Below are 21,431 nucleotides of genomic sequence, written 5' to 3' on the forward strand. Positions count from 1 at the left end.
CATCACACCTCTGACAATATATATTCAAAGTGCTCATGTCTGGTCTGCCCATTGGTCTGCACACTGTGAAGCAAATTAAATCCACTCAGTTTTAGGAAGTCATTCAGTGTGGGGGATGACTGTTTAAAAAAAAAAAACTTGATTCTTAAGAAAGAAAGCAAGTGAGTGCTATGTGCATCTGTTTGGGAAGGGTCCATTTCTTAAAGCAAAGAATACTATGTGTTTCGGACAATAAGTTAATACTGTGTTAAATGCTACAAAAAATATACACAGGCATTAAAACTAAATCTGGTTGTAATGAGAAACACAGTGGACAGTGTGTTTGTAATTCTGGGTCTCCATTTTGCTCTAGTCATCACTTTACAAATTTAACTCTCTGAAACTGGCTTCAAGCCAGATCTCCATCAGGAAACAGCCATTACAGCACACAACACACTACACACACACACACACATAGACACACAACACGCACACTACACTTAAGCAGTGATCCAAACAGACTTAACTGCTTCCTAACATAAACCCCTAAATAAAGTAAAATAAAACAAAAAAGAAAAACTACACAGTGCGCACCTGTGCAAAATCCTGACCTTTTTAATTTAATCTCTCGTTCAAAACTCTTATCACTGTTGTCAATTAGACAGGCTTAAACTCGGATTATTGTGAAGGAGAAAAAAAAAGATGAAAAACAGTGCTGTTTTAGCTTAATCCTCTCAATACAGTTGAATGGCCATATCTTGGTGCATATCGGAGCTCATTTATCTCTGTGTGGATAAACAGCAAGCGCTTGTTATATCCTGCAGGGCAGAGAAACGAGTGGGTTGCATCATGCTAATCACCACAATCTAATAGTGTGAGGACTACATGAGTCGGCTGCTCACTGATACCGCAGAAACATAAATAACCACGCTGTTCTGCTATTTGTGTGTGTGCGCATGTGTGTTTACACCGCCACAAGTTCTAAGTAAGGGCAAATGTAACTGAAGCTGAAACACCCGTAGTCTCTGAAGTGTGAACTGTTTCATCAACAGCACTGAGAGCCAGTTGGCTGCTAGGCTAACTATAAAGGCTACCTTTAATTGTACTTCCTCCTCCATCACAACCGTCAAGACTCCCCACCGTGAAAGAACAGACAGAAGCAGCACTTTATTTTTCTTAATTCATATCCGACGAGCCAAAAAGTCATATTGAGTTTGATTCATATACAAGAGTAAATGCTGAAGATAACAGCAGTGGTGTGAAGCAACACTGTGGCTTTGATAAGTAACAGTAAATGTTCAGTTAATACCTCCAACATTTTGTTTAGAACATTTTTGTGGGGGTTTTGAAAAAATTCAATCCTAGAACACATACAGCAACTTTTACCACTCATCTACCTCAGGGCACAATCTTGAACATTTTTCCAACCAGCCAAACAACACAGGATTCACACAGAATGTAGCTGTGTCCTATTGAACTACACTATGACATGAAACTGTCCATTTGAAACGGCCAAATTTAGCAGCAACCCATGACTGTATTTTTCTGTCTTTAAAAAATGAGTGGGAGTATCTAAATCGTTAAACTAACATTATCCCAGCAGCTACTGAAAAAACAGGAATGAATGATATTCATGCAAACTTTCTCCTGTAATCAGAATGATCTCACATCATTGTTATGCACCACTGCATTTCCTGATGTCTTTATCCAATACTACACACACAGACCTTTCCTGCCATATTATAGCTGTGGCGATAAGATGGGTTTTCAGATAGTCAAAGTAAAGAGCCGTGCTCTCAGAGACAGACCTTTGTTTCACATGGATGTCAGGTACATTTACAGAAAATAGGAAGTCATATTTTAGGATGGGGCTCTTGAACCAAAATAGAAATGGGTGCATATGACATTTGCAAATATCAGAGCTACTGTACCGTACAATGGAATGTTTCTCTGTGCACAAAGCCTTGTCTACACCACTCATCAACAACACAGAGACACTTTACTGTAAACAGCTGCAGAATGAATTTCATGCTATTAACTTTATCCAGGTTTGAAAGCATCAACAACGTGTGACCCCAGCAGCAAATATACAAAACACAATATAAAATAAACATTAAAACATAGTCATATTGAAAAACACAAATGTCCAGACAGCCATGTGCTGTGATAAGACCTCTAACTGTGAAGTGACAGCAGACAAACAGTGCCAAGCAACTGTCCTGATCAACTAAAAGGAAGGCCGACTGCAAAGTGTACACATTTCACCACAACTATGCTTCAGATGAAGATGCAAAGACATCTCTTAAACACTTCACAGTCATGCAAAGTATATGTCACTAACAGGTAGAACGTTTTAAGAACAACTGGTTGTCGTCATGAGTGAAAAGTCCAAAATCCAGATCACTGTTGGCTCCTAAAGGCACCTGCCACTACAGCTTTTTTGCCTTGCATAAGGCTAAAGCTTGCATAAAGCTACAGAGCAGCTCTCATCTGCAACAGGTCAGCTGCAGGGAAGGCTGAATGACTAGAAGCTTGAGGAAGTTGTTCCTACCGACTATTGTAATAATATCACTAAAGCACGACTGGAATGCATTTTTCTATTGTGCAAAGGATAAGAGGAATACGCGGTCAGTAAAGGAAGGTACGAATGATGGAAGCAAGTAAAGGAAGAGGAGCCAGTTAAGAGTAGGACTAAAATACATGCTGATTATATTTGCAGAGTCCCAACTAAAGATTATTTTCATCATCCGTTAGTCTGCCATATTTGATATTCAGTTCTACAATGATAAAAAAACAAAAAAATAAGCAAATATTCGCAATTGAGAAGCTACAACCAGATTTTTATTTTTATTTGGAAGAATGACTATTTCTCTGTTAAGAGACTAATTGATTAATTGACTGTTTCAACTGTATGTTCAGATGTTAATATTGCTGCAAAGCCAAACTACAGCAAAACAAGCAAATTTGCCTTTTTCCCCCACACACAAATCTGCCATTTCTTTTACTACACTCTTTCTGCTGGTTTAAACAGAGGAAGTGCGTCACAGTGGGTTTTATTAATGTCTACTACAAATGAGTCTCTGACAAAATATTGAGAAATACCATCAAATATTACAAATTCACAGAAGTTCAGTACATGGTGGTGAACGCAATATGAAATGGTGAGTATATCTTAAAATGTTTAACAGATGGCCAATTTGTTAATTAAGATGTTTTAAGGCACTTGAGACAAAAAAAAAATGAAATGACCAACAAAGTAAATGTTGATTTCACTTAGCTGCAGTGAAGAGTGCTTTATAAGCGCTTTAGAACAAAGCCAACAGCCGTAATGGCTTTAACAGGCAAAGGATTAGGTGTGTAAAGATAAGCTATGAGACACATGGCCATAAGAGATATACTACAGTACTACACATTATATTTACACATTATTAGTCTCCAGGTCTGTCATTTTCTGCAGTGTAGGCTGTCCCACGGTGCAGTTGAATCATCCTGCAGCCTTTAAGCCCACCACTTCCTGTGACCAGCTGGACCTATCGACGGTGGTCAGGATGCAATGGCAGCTTAGCCCAGGAAGACGATCAAACAAATTCTCACAGAGAGGTCAAAGCAGTATCCGGTTAGATCCATGGAGGGGAGGGGGGGTTAAAGGGCTTTTCTGTGCACACACTGATCAACTTTCTACTGTATTACTCTGCTTAGGGACTGTGAGACGGATAATAGTAAACATACTGTATACGTTTCTGACAATGAATACACTGAATACAAACCCAGCAGCTCACTGGTCACTACAATTAATGCAAAAGTCAAGTTGTAATTGGATGCAAACTGCTCGTATTTTGTTTGTTCTAACTTGTGCATATTTCACAAACCATGGCACGACTCTGACTCAAAGAAAATAAAACAATTTTTCATTTCTCTAGATGGATTTAACAACATCCTAGCCACTCTCTGTTCAGTAAAGTGACATTTTTTTTGCAAACTTGTGAAGAATAAAAAAAAAGCTGATTAAAAGCAACTCATTTTGGTTTTGGGGCCTTCGTCAACTTCCAGAGAAAATGTCTCAGCTTTGCTGTGTAAAGCAATAAGAGGAAGTGAGTGAAGCAAACAAGGAGGAAGTGCTCACTGCGCTGTTGTGTTGATTTTGACTGAATATGTGCTGTCAGTGTTAATAATTAAGTCTTGCTCACAGTAGCACACAGTCACTCAGACTTCCATCCTCATTCTTTGCTGCTGAGAACAACATCGAACATTTTCTGTTTCTAACCCTGTAACTATGCAAAAGTAGGTAAAAACACTAAATACAAAACCTGGACTGAAAAGCAATCACACATATACATGTAGTGCAACAGCACTTTCTGGCCAAAACAACTGATCTACAGTGTGATAAAGTGTATGATATGTGTAAGAATACAGAAGTTCAAGAGGTGAGAAAATGCAGTGCCAAAAGAAAGTATTATGTTACAGTAACTTACAGTATCTTGGAGTGAAACTATTCTAAATATAGTGTACAGTAAGTGCAGTAAGTGGCTAAAATACATTTTGCTGCTGTCGCCGTCCACAGCAGAACATTGCTTTGCGGTCATGCCGGTAGTTTTCTCTGCTTCTCCCAAATCTCCTGAAGTTAATACACTGACTATGGATAAGTACTTCGAACGACCCCACTTCAAAATACGAACTATCCCTTTAAGGCTGAATGGAAGAACAAGCTGAAAGCAGCATATTCTAAAAGTATTCTCTCTACATTCAGGCAGTGAGATTAGGATTCATCTTTATCCTTACAGTTTGACTTTTCATTCCAAGCCTTGTACTGAGCTCAGCTCCAGCCTAACCACATACTAGTCTCTCAAGCGGCTCAATGTCATTGGTCGATCCTATAGCATTCTTAAGTGGGCTGATACCCATTGGTTAGTGTCACTGCCACTGCCTTCTCCACACAGACAATAGCAGTCTTTGTGTGTTATGGCCGGCTACTGTTTGTGTGTGTGTGTGTTTCCTCTGCTTTAACCAGGAATTTCTTTTTGTGCAGCCTCTTTGTGCAATTCAGTGATGACGAAATTGAACAGTTAAATGGTTAAAATGGCTAAACTGCATTATCAGCTCATGGTAAATACATGGATGGCTAAAATAGAAGCTTCCTCTTCTTTCTGGTTGACTTTTTAGGGTTTTTCTGCCAGTGAGATTACCGTCATGTTAGCTGAGAAAGAACAATCTTACTGAGGAACTGAGCTGCGAGATGAGGATGTATCACTTAGGACTGCGTGGATAAGGCTATTACCCAATTTTTCAAAACAAGACAGCAGCTTAATATACACTTTAAGTGGCAGCATGTTGGCTTAATGTGAGAAGACTCTCCTTGAACCAAAGACTTCTTGGGTAAGCTTGTAGTGTGTTTGCTGTCCAATTTTGGAGAAAGCCAGTTACTGTCTAGCAGCATCAGTGGTTCTCTAAAAAAAATATGTAAATGAATAATTTGCAAGCTGCAATCATTTATGAAAACTGAAGTATCGCTGCAACATAAAACATTTACCTACCTCCTTGTCTCCTCTTTAACAGTATTCATGATCTTTATACAGTGATGTATCTGCCTACCTCCAGGTCACCTTTTCTTCACTTGACATTCATGTCAAACCAGAAAACCAGTTGAACAGCCTGTCTGAATAACTCCCTAAAGGTTGTCTTTCTCTTAACTTAAGTTTGTTGGCATTTAGATGTTTTCTTGCAAGCAAAGGCTTCAAGTCCGACTGAAACCACATAAGTTCATCCTTGCAGTTAAAAATAATGTGCGTCTTTTAAATTATATTTACTGATTGGCATTAGCTAGCAGGATGCCCAAATGCCAGTATGGAAAGGAAACAAAGTAAACAAACTGCTGTAGCTACCAGCTATGTACAAACAGTTTGTCACTTACAGGGAGTTTGAAAAGTGTTGACCGAAACTAGAATCTAACAGGTCTGAAGTGACAATTGTTGGTACGTTAACATGCTAAAAGTGCTGCAGTTGAGCAGCTAATTAGCTACCTAACCTGCTAAATGACGTTAGTGGTGTCCCGGCAAATGTTTGTTAGGTCGCTTATTGAACACATCCTTGACAAGAAACAAATGTGTGACAAGACGTGTGTTTGTGTTTTTAAATTAGATAAGAAGGAGACTTTTGCAGCTTATTTGGGTTGTTGTGTCGCCAGCTGCTGTCTGGAAGAGTGACCTTCTGTTCTGCCTACTATCAAATGCCATGTTACTGCTTTAACCAAGATTTCATTTGTTGCATTAAAATAAGGTATATAGGCAGATAATAAAAGTTTACCTCTCTGAATGAATTCAAAACTAAGAGGCAATTACAATGAAACCAAAAAATGTTAAATATAAATTTCTCACTTTTGGTTTTTGATTTTTATCGTCAATGGAGAGCACAGGACGAGTGATTCACAGAGCAGATGTGAGCAGCTCCACAAACACATCCTCTATTCAGGTCATCTCCTGGTCAACACCAACTTTGTGATGTCTACTCTATTCTCTTCTGACTGATCACAAGTCAACATTTATAATCTCTTCTGTTAAAAATGTAGATGATTAAGAAATATTTTTATCATTTACTTAGCACAAATGATACATCTAACAATTAAATGGAAATATCTAGTGAACAATGAAGTGACGGCATGAAAGACAGAAAAAGGCTCTATCCTGCCTTCAGTATGTAGTTTCAATGTAGAGCATCAACTCTCCATTCATGACCCATTTCTGGTCTGTGGGGATGAAGTGATTCACCTCTTGAATCATAATGTAACGTGCACCAAAGACAAAGAAGTTCTCCAGTATTAACAACAATAAAGAAAATGTCAATATCAAGGAGCTTTGCACAGATCTACAAACACCCAACTGTACATTAGGCTGTGAAAACTGCTTTCAATTTGATTTGTTAAAGATGTTCCTAAAAACTAAAAAATAGAATATATAGAGAATCACAATTGGCGTGTGCATGAACTCAGTTTTAGGTCGTTGTTCTGCCAACAACTACTCCCCTCAGGCAATGGTTTCTGTCCACCAATCCAGAAGCTCCCGAAAGACGGCAGCCACACACTGTATATGACGCCTGTGATAACTATGGCAGCACTTGCCAACAGCATGCAGGGAATCAAAAGGCATCTATAGTGATACAAGCAAGGAGGAAAGGAAAGCTCCATCCAGCAGCTAGTCTGCACCTCTGAGGTCCAGCTAACTACACTACAGTAACTTTGTGCTACTGAAAAGTTCCAGTGTGTCTTGAGGTCTCCAAAAAAATGCCTATTCTCATTGTTGTTTATTTTTAACTAGAGGACTGTCTTATTAATAACTGTGTTATGTTTGTATGCTACAGACTTCACACTTGTGTTTGTTTTCAAAGCAACAGATGACTGAATGTAAAGCCCAGTTCAGACCTAAGTTCACAATGAGACGAGTTGAAACTTGCAACTACTTGCAAAGCACCAGTCTGCAAAACCTGCTAGTTAACACCAATGCAACGAGGCCAAACAACTTTCCGTACTTCCGTTTCTCACTGATGGCTTTTCAGGCATTTTTTGTAGCTGGCTCTAGTAGCTTCTTAAAATATGAATGAGGACAATGATAGTGAGGAACTTGCTACTTGCATCTTTAGTACTGATGAAACAGAAAACGTGAAGAAACAAGTGGGTCAACGCTCTCTTTTCCTCAGTCCAAAACTGCAATTTCAATTAGCTGACTTGGCTACGAGCTGATTGGCTGATGATGGGTGACATGCCTTACATTTTAAATAGGGCTGGGACTCGATTAAAAAAAATTAATCTAATTAATTAGAGGCTTTATAATTAATTAATCGAAATTAATCGTATTTTAACCGCATATAAATATTTGACCTGAGAACAGTGAGAAGTAATTTTTTTCACATGGATTTTTAGTATACCATTGAATAATGACTGAATACATAAGCTTAAGCAACACAAATATTGTTTATTTTTGTTCAAGTTCAACAGACCAGTGCAATTTTTGCCACTAAGTGTAGCAATAGCATATGTAGAAATATAGTACATTTCAGAAATTAGCTAGCTACCACACTAGCTTCCATGCTAGCTGCTATATGTTTTGCATTGAGGTGATACTTGAGGCTCGATGTGCTGCGGTGATATGTGAATTCCTTGTTGCATAGCTTGCACACAACCATGCTCTTATCCACACTCCCATCCACGGGGCCAACCAAAGCAGTCTCATCAGCTACTTTCATGTTCACTGTGGTTTGTTGTTGTCTGAACTACGCTTGTTAGAAAGCCCACATTGTTTTGAGTGATATTTACCTGTTTATAGTCTGTTTGCATTGTAGGTTTCATTTGTCCTACGTTATTGAATGCAGCTGAGTTTTACCGATGTTCTTGAACGCACCACACCTGTGCAATTCTCCTTCTCCATGCGCTAGAGAGCTGACGTTTTTTCCCTTGCCTTTTTGCATCTTGCATCCTTATTGCCCTGATTTCCTGCTGTGTGTGAATGTATAAGGACCACAGCTGTAATAAAGCAGATAACTCCGTACATCTGTATCCGTGTTCTTTAATCGGGACACACTCGTCATACCTTGCCACCTAAACCTGGAGACCCGCACTATCTCCTTTTTAACGCTAGTTGGTGCTCCAGTATAATCATTCCGCCTGAAACTCATCCAGTGAGAAACGTTCCGCGGTGCAAAAATAAGTGTGATTAAAATGCGTCCATTTTTTTAACGCAGTAATTATTGTGTAATTAATTAATCTTAATTAACGCGTTAAAGTCCCGGCCCTAATTTTAAAACCAGCTACTTGGGACGTGACGAAACTGAGTTGTAGGCAACGCCATCAGCTGGCTTCTGTCGAGCTAAGACGTGCCACTTCACACTGCTGCAGCTTCGCCCTGCATTGCTCTAAAATAGTTCTGTCTGGTCTTGAAGCTTTGGTCTGAACTGGGCTTAGGAGAGAAAGCAAAGAGATAAGCAAGGAAGCGTTGTGTTACTTCAAGACAAAAAACAACAAGACTGCTACATGAAGGGAAAATGTCTAAGTAGATGGTAGAGATAGAGAGGCACAAAAACAGAGTGACAGGCAGGCAAGCAGCTGTAGATTAAGCGCCATTCTAACCACAGATGCTCACATGCTCAAACCACAACACCTCTCTCCTCTTGTTTTGATACATCTTGAGCTACAACCACCCTGGGGGTTGGGAATGGGTGCAATTGTTCACTCTGTGCTTGCGTAGTTATAATTATTCAGAATGAACTGCTGTACCACAATGACTTCACACCTCAAATTCACTTGTATCAGGGAAGTTCATTTAAGAAAGCCAGCAGCCAGTGGCTCAGCAGTAAGAGAACAGAAAAACCAAATGGAGGCGGTTTCACACCTCGAGAATCATACGCACTCAATTAATGTTTGACTAGCTGCCGTATTTTTATTCACTTTTCTCACCTGGGTTGAGAATTCTCCTCGTACATGCGCTCTTTGCCTTCCTTGAACAAGCTGATGGTCTGCTTGGTTTTCTTGGTTAGGTTCTCCATGAAGACCCGGAAGTACTCATTGTCCCCCAGAGTCTCCATTTTGCCCTCATAGCGGGACAAAATGGTGCGCAGGTGCTGGTAGGTGTCTGGCAGCAGGTCCAGGATGTAAGGGGGGCTGTTCTTCAGAGCCAATTTGGGGTTTTGGCACAGACGCACCACCTGCAGAAAGGGAGGATGTGAGGGGGAGAAAAGATACAGTTAGAGACAAGAAGTGGGTTTTGAGAAGGTGAAAAAACAGTGTTAGAAACGATGGTGTGAGGGAGGTTAAAGAAAAGAGACACAGGGAGAAAATCTGAGAACTTTCTAAAACGCCACTATGCATTTTCATTCCATACATCGGTAAGGCATTATTTATATCACATAGACAGACTTGCGTAATATAGCTCCTTTCTGTATAAGTGCACTTATCTTTAGTGCAGAATATTGTCAATGGGCCCAGATAGAAGACAAGCAGAATGGAAAATGCCAACAAAGCTGAAGACAGACATAAAGGTCCTTAAAAGCCCTGTCAAAGAGTCAAGCTCGGAGCATTTGGAGTGTGGCAAGTCTACACATTAAATAATGGAGTACAATAAATATCAGTGATTTCACCACGGTCACATACATACTTTTGATTCTATCTACACATGAAAAGTGAAGGTGGGACAGGACAAAGGCTTATCAGCGTTCTTCTGTGCAGTTTGTTTTTTTGTGAGGCTAATAGTCTCAATTTCTCACTCACTACACAGACTTCTTCTTGGAGACAAGCACAGGAACGCTGACAGCAGGATTTGTTTGCACCTGATTATGCGACTACCCTGTCAATATCCTTAGGACATCAGTCTGATTCTCAGCATGTTTAGAGAAGCTGTTCATATGTTTACACTTCCTCATTTTAATCAACACGTACTTAACCACCCATCTGTCTAAAAAAACACAGATTCTCTCAGTTATGATTGCCCTGCAACTGCTGTGACACCGACAAAGAACAAACTTTTCAAGAACAACATACTCTAAAAAACTATTTCAGTGGAATACCCTGGTAGCTGAAAGGTTACTGCACATGCCACGTAACCACAACGTCCCTGGTTTGATTCTTGCAACCTCTGTTAAGTCATACCTACCTTTCTCTACCCTTGTTTCCTTGTCTGCCTGTTAACTGCTCACTATCCAACTAAGCCAAATTTGCTAAAAAAAAAAGTTTTAAAAGTTAAAAGATATGCCCCAGTAGCCTACTGGTTAAAACCGCAACATCCATGGTTTGAATCCGGCTGTTGACCTTATTTGCATGTCCCTTTTCTCACCTGTCTCAATGCTCGGTCTCTGAGTCACTCTGTTGGCCATTACAAAAGACTGGCACAGAGCCTAAAACACTCTGTGTGGACATGGTTGCTGCCATATTTACCACTTGATTCAGGTCTTAAATTTCTTGTGTGATCACAGAGGCAGAACATTTGAACCTGTGCTGATCCAGTTATCAGCTTCAACAGTGACCAAACAATTACATGTCAACAACAGGACATGGCTCATTCTTTTGTGGACCAAGCCAAATGATTGTCTACTAATCGTGTGTGAGTGTTCGAAAGAAATGTGTCAGGAATGCCGACTTGAATTTCCTTGCCTCATCTTACCCTTAACCTAACCTGTTCTTCCACTCAGTTTGGTGGTATGCTACAATAACAGCATGCTGACACAATTGTATGTGTTTCTATGCCAAAACAGAGCTATTTGTTTAACCCTTATGTATAACATGCCAGCAGATATGGCTTCATTTAGGTAAAATGCATTAAGGAGGTCTCATGTATTATATTTTGAAAATAAAGAAATATACCAATATTCTTCCATTTTTTTATTTGTTCTAACCAATATTATAGTTTAGAGTAACTAAACTGACAGTCCATGTTTTAGGTATCTGACATAAAGGAACAAATAAGCCATTCTCTATATACTGAGCATGTAACATATAAGTGATATCTGATCTCAGTTTGTAAATGGCCCACTCGGTTCAACATCACTGTATCAAATGCCTTTCAAAGAAGAATGAGGTCACACTTGACCGGTAGGATATTTTAAGCAATACCAATTTCTCAACATGCAAAAATGGTTTTGATTGTGAGGTTTTATTGGGTTTTTTTAACATTGAAGGTTAGCTTCCTATTAATACTGTGTGTTAGTCAGATCATAGGTGTAACCCTCCAGTGCAATAACAGAATATCCATATAAACTTTATTAACAGATACAAATTTAAATCTTTGTGTCTACAAGGATTACAACAAGAACCAATATAGTTGTTTTAAGCACCAGTCAGTCAAAATTAGACCGACCAGATAAAACTGTAAATGACCCTGAAGATTTCACCAGTTTAACATATTTCTGTCTCTAGTGGAGACAAGGAACTAAAAGATGTTTTAAAGCAACTTTTATATTGTATTGTTCTGTATGTAGCACACACAGTATAGCACTCATACATGTTAGTTTTTGTATCCTCTGGGTATTTTTTGATGATTTTTTAAATATTTCATATATGGATGAGGAGCATTTTTTCATTAAACTACAACTGAACAACTGAACTGAAAGCTAATATGCCTTCAGCAACATTACGAGCTCTGTGTCCTCGTAACTTTAATGCTTTTGTAGGACTTCAAATGCAGTAGGTGTACTCTGGTTATATCTGAGACCAGACACAACTGTTGCCATGGTTATACCACTGACATTATCAACTAACACACAACACCTGTACCCATAACTCAGCTGAACATACGTGCATGCATGCACACACAAAGACACAAAAACGGAGGGCCGTCATACATGTACATCAATCAAACCTACATTGTTGAAGTAAAATGTTGACTGCCTTCAAGCTAAACTGCATTTTACTCAACTTCTGCCCTATCATGTCTGCCCTGTTCTGCCCAGCTGATTCTACACCTGGCTGTTGCCTTTTTACACATCAAGTTTATGGCGTTTAAAGCTTAACTAGTCTGACGAAAAGTTGACCCTGGTTGAATTCTTGCAAGATCTCAGCTGTAAACAGACAAATAGTGCTTCCTTGTTTCTGCAGAGCTCAGAGACCGTTTCTGGAAGAAGAAAAAAAACTGTCTAGCAAATTGAAGAGAAACAACTATTTGTTCACAGCCTGAAAGTTTTCATATCCACAATTTCACAAAATGGATAATATTTTAAGAAATATGTCTGATGACAAACTACATTGTGCAATTTAATTACCTATAATAAATCTTCCTGACATTTTAAAAACTGCATGAGACCACTTTAAAAGTTCCACTGGACTTGAGTTGGATGTCTACACACATTTTTCTGCCCATCTAAATGGGTTAAAGCGATGTGTCACCATACACACCAGTGTCCACCATCTTACTGTACGTTGCTACACTTTTACAAAAGGCATAAAATGTCACACAACAAATAAAAAATAAAAATCATGTGCTACACACACACAGACAGTAAAAGAACAAACAAACAGAAACAGCTAGAAATGAGATGACTTTTGACGATCACTTCCCTATGAAATGAAAATGAAAATGGCGTGACGTTACTACTGGGACTTTCACACGGGAACATTTTCAAAGATAATGTCACTGTGGGTGAAATGATGATCACATAGATATAGATCATTTTATCCATTGCTAACTGTGGATGTGTGTCACTGAACAGTACCACATCACAAAATTGATACCACTGATATCAAAATAATCTTTGAGTAGCATATGACTTGATATCCACTGGTGTCTGTTTTAACTAGAAAACTAATCATAGCCAATGTCTGCCTGTATAACTGGTGGTGAGGATTTTCCATGTGCATCATCACGTTTGATTAATGAATAGCTAAATGGCTTGAAGCCTGCGGCAAAGTCACAGCTAAAACAGTACTGCAAGACTTAATGTTTAAACTTTTAATGCTTTAAACTTTAATTTCCGAGTTCAAACTTGATGTTGATAGCTAAATTAAGATAAAATTTGCTCAGGGCAAAGCTTTGACGATGAACGTTCCCCATCGTGAACACTGTCAGAGCAGGTAATGTAGGCTGTGGGTTGATAAAATTTAACTTGGTTCTGTGCAGGAGGAGGTACGGTATATGCTGGGCTGTGGTTTTCCTTTAGACAGCCCCAAACAATATTTCCGCTGCTATTTTAAACAATCTGGTGGAGTAAAAATACTTTTGGTCTTATACCGTTTACTACAAGGTAAGATGCTCTTTTTTTCACCTCACTGGTGCTGGCCCTCCACTGTTTTACTCAATCAGGTCATACTATCAATTATTCTCACGCTGTGAACTGCAAAGCTAACCTGACTCTGCAGGTGGTTTAAGTGGAGTATGGTCATCTTTCACCACACTCAGGTAAAAAAAAAAAACAACAAATAACAGAAAGATAGACTCTGCAGTATTGCTTCTGTTGTCTTATTTGTGTAAGGTACAGCACCTCATCAAGCGTGAATAAAAGTCTAACCAGGCAACCTACCACAGATGCAAAATAGGCTGGAATGTGGTTTCTTAATAATAGCTTTTTTCAAAAGAAGTCAGTCTCTTAACATCAGCGCTCTAAACTAAGGCCTCAAAGAGGAAGAGCAGACACAAAAGAGTGTCTTGTCTTCCTATTCTCTCTAATATTGCTGTGTGAATCTCACAGGAAACTGGGGGTCAAACTGCTACAGACTTTTTCCGAGAAGTGAAGCTGTGAAATAGTCTCCCCTGTGAAAGCGCATAATTGGCCTAGTTAAATGGGCACATTTCCTTTTTTTAATCAATGCTTTGTTACAGTTTCCAAGGGGCTTGCCCTCTGACAGACAGATGACTGTAGACATTTCAGCAACAATGTACAGGAGAGACTGTTTCTCTGCTGGCTGCCTCTGTTAGTAAATTCAATCCCCTGAGCATATTTCTGTTTAATTCCATAGTTGTTTATATTCAGGATACATTTAAACATAGTCAGACTAACCAGATATGGTGTGACAACTAGTTACAAGAAAAGAGTGGCACAGCAGTGGCAAATAGATAGATGTTGATGTTGGTTGGGGTTTAAAAGTCTCTGTCTTTTAAAGTAATGTGCAGTAGCCTGGCACAAAAGGTGCAAGACATCATACACAGGGTTAGCAAATTAGCTATCGTCGGCTAACTATGTTTTCACCCAGCTGACTAGCTAATGTTAGCAGCGCTTGAACTGCAGCAGGGCGAAGATTAGCCAGCTTATCGCTAGTTAGCTGCTGGTGGCTAGCAGTCGCCATAGCTACCGTTGTTACGGTTTAACTGGTGGCCGTGTTAACTGGTGACTTTCACGTAGAAATGACTTTATAGTTTAATCATTTTTCATCTGTGTTTAAATATCTAAGTATCTAACCATTTATGTAAGTTCAATTGTGTTCAGAAGACTCATTCACCTCTCGTAACGTATCCTAAAATGTGAGAAAGTCACCAGTTAACACGGTCACCAGATAAACCGTAACACCGTTCACTGGTTCATCACCAACCTTGTCCATCAGCTTCCAGCATTTCTCCACCGTCTTTTTGTCCACGGCCCCGGGCTGGTGATGGGAGTGGAGGTGGTGGTGGTGCGGCTGGAAGGCATCCTTCATCATGCCGATGAGCCCCCCGCCTTTCTTCAGGTTCCCTGCCATGTTCAGGGCTCGGCTAGGGGTCGGCCACACCGGCAGACAGGCGAGGAAAAGGGGGCCGGGGGGTCAGGGGCGCACCGAACCGCCTCCTGGGAGTTAGCTGGACCGGGAGATGATGGTGGTGATGATCCGGCACCCCCCGGCGAGGACAGCGCCCGAGTGGCGGATCCGAGCCAGGGTCCGACGGTGGTGAGGGGGGGAAGGGAATAGGAGTGGGGGGGTAGAGGAAGGGAAGGGAAGGGATGGATGACTATCGGATAAAAGCTCCCATCAGTAAGATAAATGTCCCGATTGTGGCTAAAATAAGCCCCTCACTCACAGCCTGTGCAAGCCGCTCCGTGCTGCAGCTAGCCGGGCTACTCTCTGCAGGGAGCCGCGCAGCAGAGCACCAGACCTGCCTCTGCTCGTCCCCTCAGCTGGAGGACAATGGCACCGTTTTCTTTGCCTTGTGGACCCGGAGAGTGTGTGTGTGTCCTCTTCTCTTCTCTTGATGTTGTTCCCCCTTTTTTTCTTTTTTGTCAGCAGCAGCAGCAGCTTTTTTCTCGCCTGTGCTGAGTTGTCTTGACGGGAAGTTCAGTGGCTGTGTGTGACAGTGTCAGCCTTCCTCTGCGGGCTTGCGAGGCTGACGACAGAACACACACACACACACACACACACACACACACACACACACACACGTATACACACACACACACCGGGGAGCGAGGAGAGGAAGTTGCGCTTTAAAACTGCGAAAGCTTATCACACACACATACACACACACACACACACACACACACTAGAACAAGGGGTGAATAAATAATTGTGGGAATTAAACATTGCCCACTATTTTACCCCCCCCCCACCACCACCACCCGTGACGTGTATGTGCGGCCCTATCTTTTCCTGTACGTCCCCTTCCGCCCCCCCTCACCCAACAAACCCAAACTCCACGCCTTCCCCGTGCGCGTTCACAAGCATGAATGTAGTCGGCGGGCGCGCGCCTGTGCCTGTAAAGCATTCATAAAACGCTAAAGGGATGCTGAATGCAGCCCTAAATTCACCCCTGAATACAAAGGACGCTTTGACATGTCTCACTAAAAGTAAGGATCCAATTACATGACCTGTGTGCGTGAGCTAAGAGGGCAACAGCGCCCCAGTCAAGTTGTGATTGGCTGTTATTGAAGTCAATCAACTATCAATCAAGCTGGACAGTTAGAGTCATGGCAACTCACTCAGCAACCAGTGCCCAGCAGCAACAAAGACTCATCCCTATATGTAGTTAGACTGGCCCCACTGTGTGTGTGTGTGTGTGTGTGTGTGTGTGTGTGTGTGTGTGTGTGTGTGTGTGTGTGTGTGTGTGTGTGTGTGTGTGTGTGTGTGTGTGTGTGTGTGTGTGTGTGTAATTAAATGCTCAAAGGACTGAGAAGGCAGCAGAACAGCAAGCAAGTATGCCTCCAAAGAAAAGAACAAAAAAGACCACAAAGAAGAATCCAGAAAAAAGTAACTTTTCTTATAAGATGTTTCTGACAGATTTGACACTTGTTTATCTATTGGTTCATGCATTTTCCTACTACTACTATCCTCTTTTTGTAGGTGAAAATGAGTTGGAAGCAAAGTATAGGCACAGTATTCTGGATGTTGCCATTCTGCAGGATCACATTGGTAAGCAGCGATTTTAAATTCCTCTATGTATTGTAGGTTATGATTTAATTTATGAAGATGCCAGACTATCAAGGCATTAGTCACTGACCAAAGTCATTCATATCTACTGTAACATTATATATCTACACTATATCATTATATATCTACATTACATCCATTGTGTCTTAAAAAAAAAAAAGAACAATCTATTCAGTTGTAAAGAACACATATCATTTAGTTTATTACAGTAAATGTCAAAAATATTGAAAAATATTTCCTTCATAACATCACACTTTCTTGGAACTGGTTAATGTCTTCTTAATGGTTGTTTAGTTTGAACAATGGTACACAACTAAAGGATATTCAAATTCTAAATGATATCAAAAAAAGATCATAAGAAATACCTTACACAAATAATAGCTAATTCAAGATTGTTGATTAATTTTCTGTGCATGAAGCTATTAATTAGCTATCATGTCCTCATTGTTATCAACATGTCTTCCCACCAGAAAATCAGTACATTTATTTAATTTTGTACTAGGCTTACTGGCTCTCCATTTTGTTAGACCATACACTGAGACCACCACAATTCAAAAGGGAAATTTTATGCATTGATAATATATTAACTTTATCTGAAGGGTGTATTGTATCTTAATTTCCAGATTAAGATTTTACTCTCAAACAATACCATATGGTCATTTGATATGATGCATTGTTACAATTGAAAGCACACATCAGCATATTAAGTAGTTAGCTAAACCATCTGGTACACCTACTACAGTAAATTACAAATTACATGTTAAAGCATAATTTAATTTTGACTACGAAATTAACAGTTCTTAAGAAATGGTGTTTTACAAAGGGTTGTCTCCACTTCTGCTTGATTATATGATCTGAATACCTTTTCCACCTCTGGTATGTCCACTCATGCATGTGTTTTTGTGTGATTAAATCAGCCTTACAGAGAGAGTCAGTAATAAAGACCCAGTCTGACAGGATTGACCTGAGGAGACGCATGAGAGACGCGGAGCAGAAGCTGCAGCACGAGAGACAAGACCACAGGGACGTCAACTGTGGTACGGTATAGAGAGGGCATGAATCAACAATTAGGCTCTGTTTTAATAAGCAGAGATAAAGCGTGGATCCCCACAGGAGAGAGGACAAGGGGCATGTTTGCCAAGGTTAGGGTAATTTTTGAAGAACAAAAAGTCTAATTAGCTGGGTGCCTAAGCTGATTGCTGCATTAGCCTTGCAAAGTGAACCAGCAATGAAAGCTAAGTCTAATATTGTTTATGTAAATGTTGTTGTAGACCTCAGTCGCCAGTACAAAACCATGCAGGCGGAGCTAACCAGCAAGGTAGAGAGGCTGGAGAAGGAGGTCAGCAAGCTAAAGGAAGAACTTGGTATGAATGCATCTAATTACAAAGCCTGTTCTTAAATGAATAAAGACATAGGAGTGATGACGTACCCATGTGTATTTTTCTGCCTAGCCTTGTGTCAGGAGGAACTGAGGAAAGAGAGAAGACAGCATGAGCAATTGGAAAAGGAGAAGGATTCCACTGTAGCTGTTCTCCAACACAAATTGGACAACATGGACGCAGACTATGAGAAGATCCTGCATGTAAGCTGCAGCACAAGACATGTCTTTTTTGGTACTTCTACTACAAGTTGCCAAAGTTAGACATCTTCACATGCTGATGGAGGCTTTAAAGGACGTGTTCACAATTTTTCAAGTGTGTCTTAAAACAACAAGCAGGTACCCATATGAACACTAAAAGTGGTTTTCCTCCATCTAATCATTCCTCTTGTTTTGACTATTAAAAGATTCCCTTTAAATACACTTTTAATGTACTGTAAGTGATGAAGGCCGAAATCTATAGTCTTCCTTTGGTGCAAAAATGTATTTTAAAGTTTAAGCTACTATGAATTTAGTCAAAGAAGTAGATATCTTTTAATATTAGTGTTTTTAGTGCCAAAGTGGCTCAACAGGTAAATCCTGTCTGAGGACACACAAAGAGGGAATTTGATGCTAAACAGACTGTAAATGTGGTAGATATCCACTTGATATGACTAACACAGACTCTGATGCCTCATATAAACTTTTAAATGCATTTTGAAAAAATGATTGTGTCGGCAGTGAGGATTTTGGCCCCCTATGACTTACATCAAAAGTGCATTTAAAGGGGATCTGAACAGGAGGAATGATTATAGTGAGGAAAACCTCTTTTAGTTTTCATATGGGCTGTTTGAATACTGTCTACTGTCTACAGTCATTTTTTGTTCTCTTTTTTTCAACCCGAGTCACTCGTTTTGTCCAATAAATCTATATGTTAATATAACATTATACTCACAGCCATCACTTTGGCAATAACAGACAGCACTATGCTGGAAACACCTTCACAGTGGAGTCTAGTAATGCTGAGGAAAGCCTCGGCTGAACTGTCAAAAGCAGTATTTGGAAGGCTGATAGTCTGTACTCCTCTAATCCGAAGTGACTGTCTGGCATTGCGGAGCTACGGAGCATCAACCTGCAGGTTGACCTTCATCCATACTACTGCTCTGTTTTCATCGATTTGTTAGAAGTTAGATTGACAGCACAACTAAAAAGAGAACTTTTTTTGATCCTCAAAAATGAAGCACAGGAAAGTCATAGTTTTGCATGAAGTAGTTTCAGGTTCCCAATTTCTCTGACCTGTTGTAAAAGTGTTTCAAGCAGAGCACACGCATGTCCACTATGATGACGTACAAAGTTATACTAAACTACAGGTGAATTGCTTCAAACCAGGACAATTAGAGTTAGAAACTACCAGAATTCCTCCTTAAAGGGTCTATATGTAATCAGAAATTCCCTGTCATTGTTGACACCGGTGGCAGTTAAGTGAACTTCAGTCAGCATCCTGTTGCTTGCGCTTGCTCGTGGAGTGAGCAGTGAAATCATACTACCAGGTCCTTCATATAGAGAGGATACAGACAGCCGAGGAAGTTGGGGAGGGTCTCACTTTTAAAGTTCTACTAAAATCCATTCACAAAATCCATTCACTGATTGGCAATAAAAATTATTAATACATGTAAATTGCTTCCCTATTCTTACATATACACGTAGGACTTTTAAGACGAAGGTGAGGTGAGGAAAGGGAACAGGATTGACCGTTTACAGGTATAGCCCAATTGGCTAAGTACAGACAGTGAGTGCATGCAAATTTTCAGTGCCCAGATCTTCAAAGATAAGTGATGAAGCCCACAGCCAAGTTAGAGGGCTTAGTCTATGATTATAGAGCTCATATTTTACTATGTAATTATCATTATTTCTCTCTTTCCCAGTATGACATACAAAATCCAATTATGTGCCCTCTCCATCAGCTCTCCCCTGAAACTCATGGGAGTTTAAGGGGAGCAATATCCATTTAAGCAACGTTGATATATTATTTGAAATTTCAGCTTGCCTCTCAAGTCTCATTTCTGCTAATATCTTTTGTAGGATACTCTTGACAGCCTGACCTCGCAGCTGTCTGTGGCTCGACAGGGATGGGAGGACAAGAGCACAACCCTTCATCAAAATTACAAGGAACTGCTCTCTGAATTTGGCCTGAATGCGCTGGACATCTAAACGACGGGCTCCTTACAAATAAGGATACATTTGTTTGATGTTGCATCAGCTCTTCAGTCTATTTGAACTCACGTTACATCTGTGTTTGGTCCAACTGAAAGTGACACCAACGACAGTATCAATTTGCATCTTACACTTGAGCACACTGATAGATGTTGTTATAATATTTTTCCATCAGGGAACAAAATAGACTCTGTAATCTCTGCATGTATCCAGTAGTTCACTGTGTAGTGTCTGTAATGTTGTGTAATGCCCACTAGATGTAGCAATGACTGTTTATGCTCTGAGATGTCGGCCTGAATATCCTAGATACCCAGAAGTTATTAGTGTTCCACTGTGTACACAGTTTAATATGTATAAATACTTTGTTCTTTTTAACACAAGATGTTTGTAACTTGAATAAAAGTGTGAGAAATGCACCAACGGGAATTAAATGAATGATATTGTTGGGAATTTAAAGAGTGTTAAGGCTATTATGAGTTGCAACAGGTATGTATTTTAGCAAAAATGCCAATATAGAGACTATTTTCTAAGATTACTTAGAAAATTGCTTTGCTGAGTCAGTGGAGAGGATGCCAAATTAGGTTAAAGGCGATAGAATGTGAAACTGGCTACAAGTTGGGGTTTTCATTCAGCCATGACAAAAACAAAAATCACGAGAAAGGGAAATCTAAGGCGTAAACAAAAAGTACTGCACCGTATGAGGTAGACTAACAATAGACAATTCCAAGAGAAAGGAAAAATAACAGTTAATGATGCAGGAAATATGATTTAGCTGCCCGGCATCGATAAAACCCAACTTCCCCCTGCGGGGAGGCAGATAAACGGATTTTACTTCCAAGGCTGTCATTTGTGGGTCTTTTTCATGGCCCGGTGCATTGTTTTTTAGCCTTTCATCTGTGAGGTAATGAATCATTTATTTAGGGATTAAGATAATTCTGTGCTCTAATGACCAAATTAACACGGGAACTCAAGGGGTCTTTATCTGAAAACCATTATTTCTCCTCAAACCACAAGGATTTTTAACTTTCAGAGGGTGTTTATGTTTGTTTAGGGTTTAATGGGGTTGATTGCGGCCATCCCAGT

General features: G+C 40.0%; 2 protein-coding genes across 2 annotated transcripts in view; one reads left to right on the top strand and one right to left on the bottom strand.

Annotated features, from left to right (window-relative positions):
• Positions 1 to 15,865, bottom strand: part of cbl (Cbl proto-oncogene, E3 ubiquitin protein ligase) — a 39,614-nt gene extending 23,749 nt beyond the window's left edge. The window contains exons 1-2 of the mRNA XM_062418949.1: positions 14,972 to 15,865; positions 9,419 to 9,666 (exon numbers count right to left, since the gene is read on the bottom strand). Of these exons, the coding sequence (XP_062274933.1) occupies positions 9,419 to 9,666; positions 14,972 to 15,118 (395 nt within the window). The 5' untranslated portion in view covers positions 15,119 to 15,865. The remainder of the gene's footprint in view (positions 1 to 9,418; positions 9,667 to 14,971) is intronic.
• Positions 15,866 to 16,545: 680 nt separating this feature from the next.
• drc12 (dynein regulatory complex subunit 12 homolog) lies at positions 16,546 to 20,351 on the top strand. The gene is made up of 5 exons (XM_062419701.1): positions 16,546 to 16,759; positions 17,695 to 17,814; positions 18,049 to 18,141; positions 18,229 to 18,359; positions 20,217 to 20,351. Exons 1-5 carry the CDS (start codon positions 16,546 to 16,548, stop codon positions 20,343 to 20,345), a joined length of 687 nt encoding a protein of 228 aa, XP_062275685.1. The 3' UTR covers positions 20,346 to 20,351.
• The last annotated feature ends 1,080 nt before the right edge of the window (positions 20,352 to 21,431 follow it).

The sequence above is a fragment of the Scomber scombrus genome, chromosome 5 (assembly GCF_963691925.1).
Source record: "Scomber scombrus chromosome 5, fScoSco1.1, whole genome shotgun sequence".
NCBI classification, from domain to species: domain Eukaryota; kingdom Metazoa; phylum Chordata; class Actinopteri; order Scombriformes; family Scombridae; genus Scomber; species Scomber scombrus.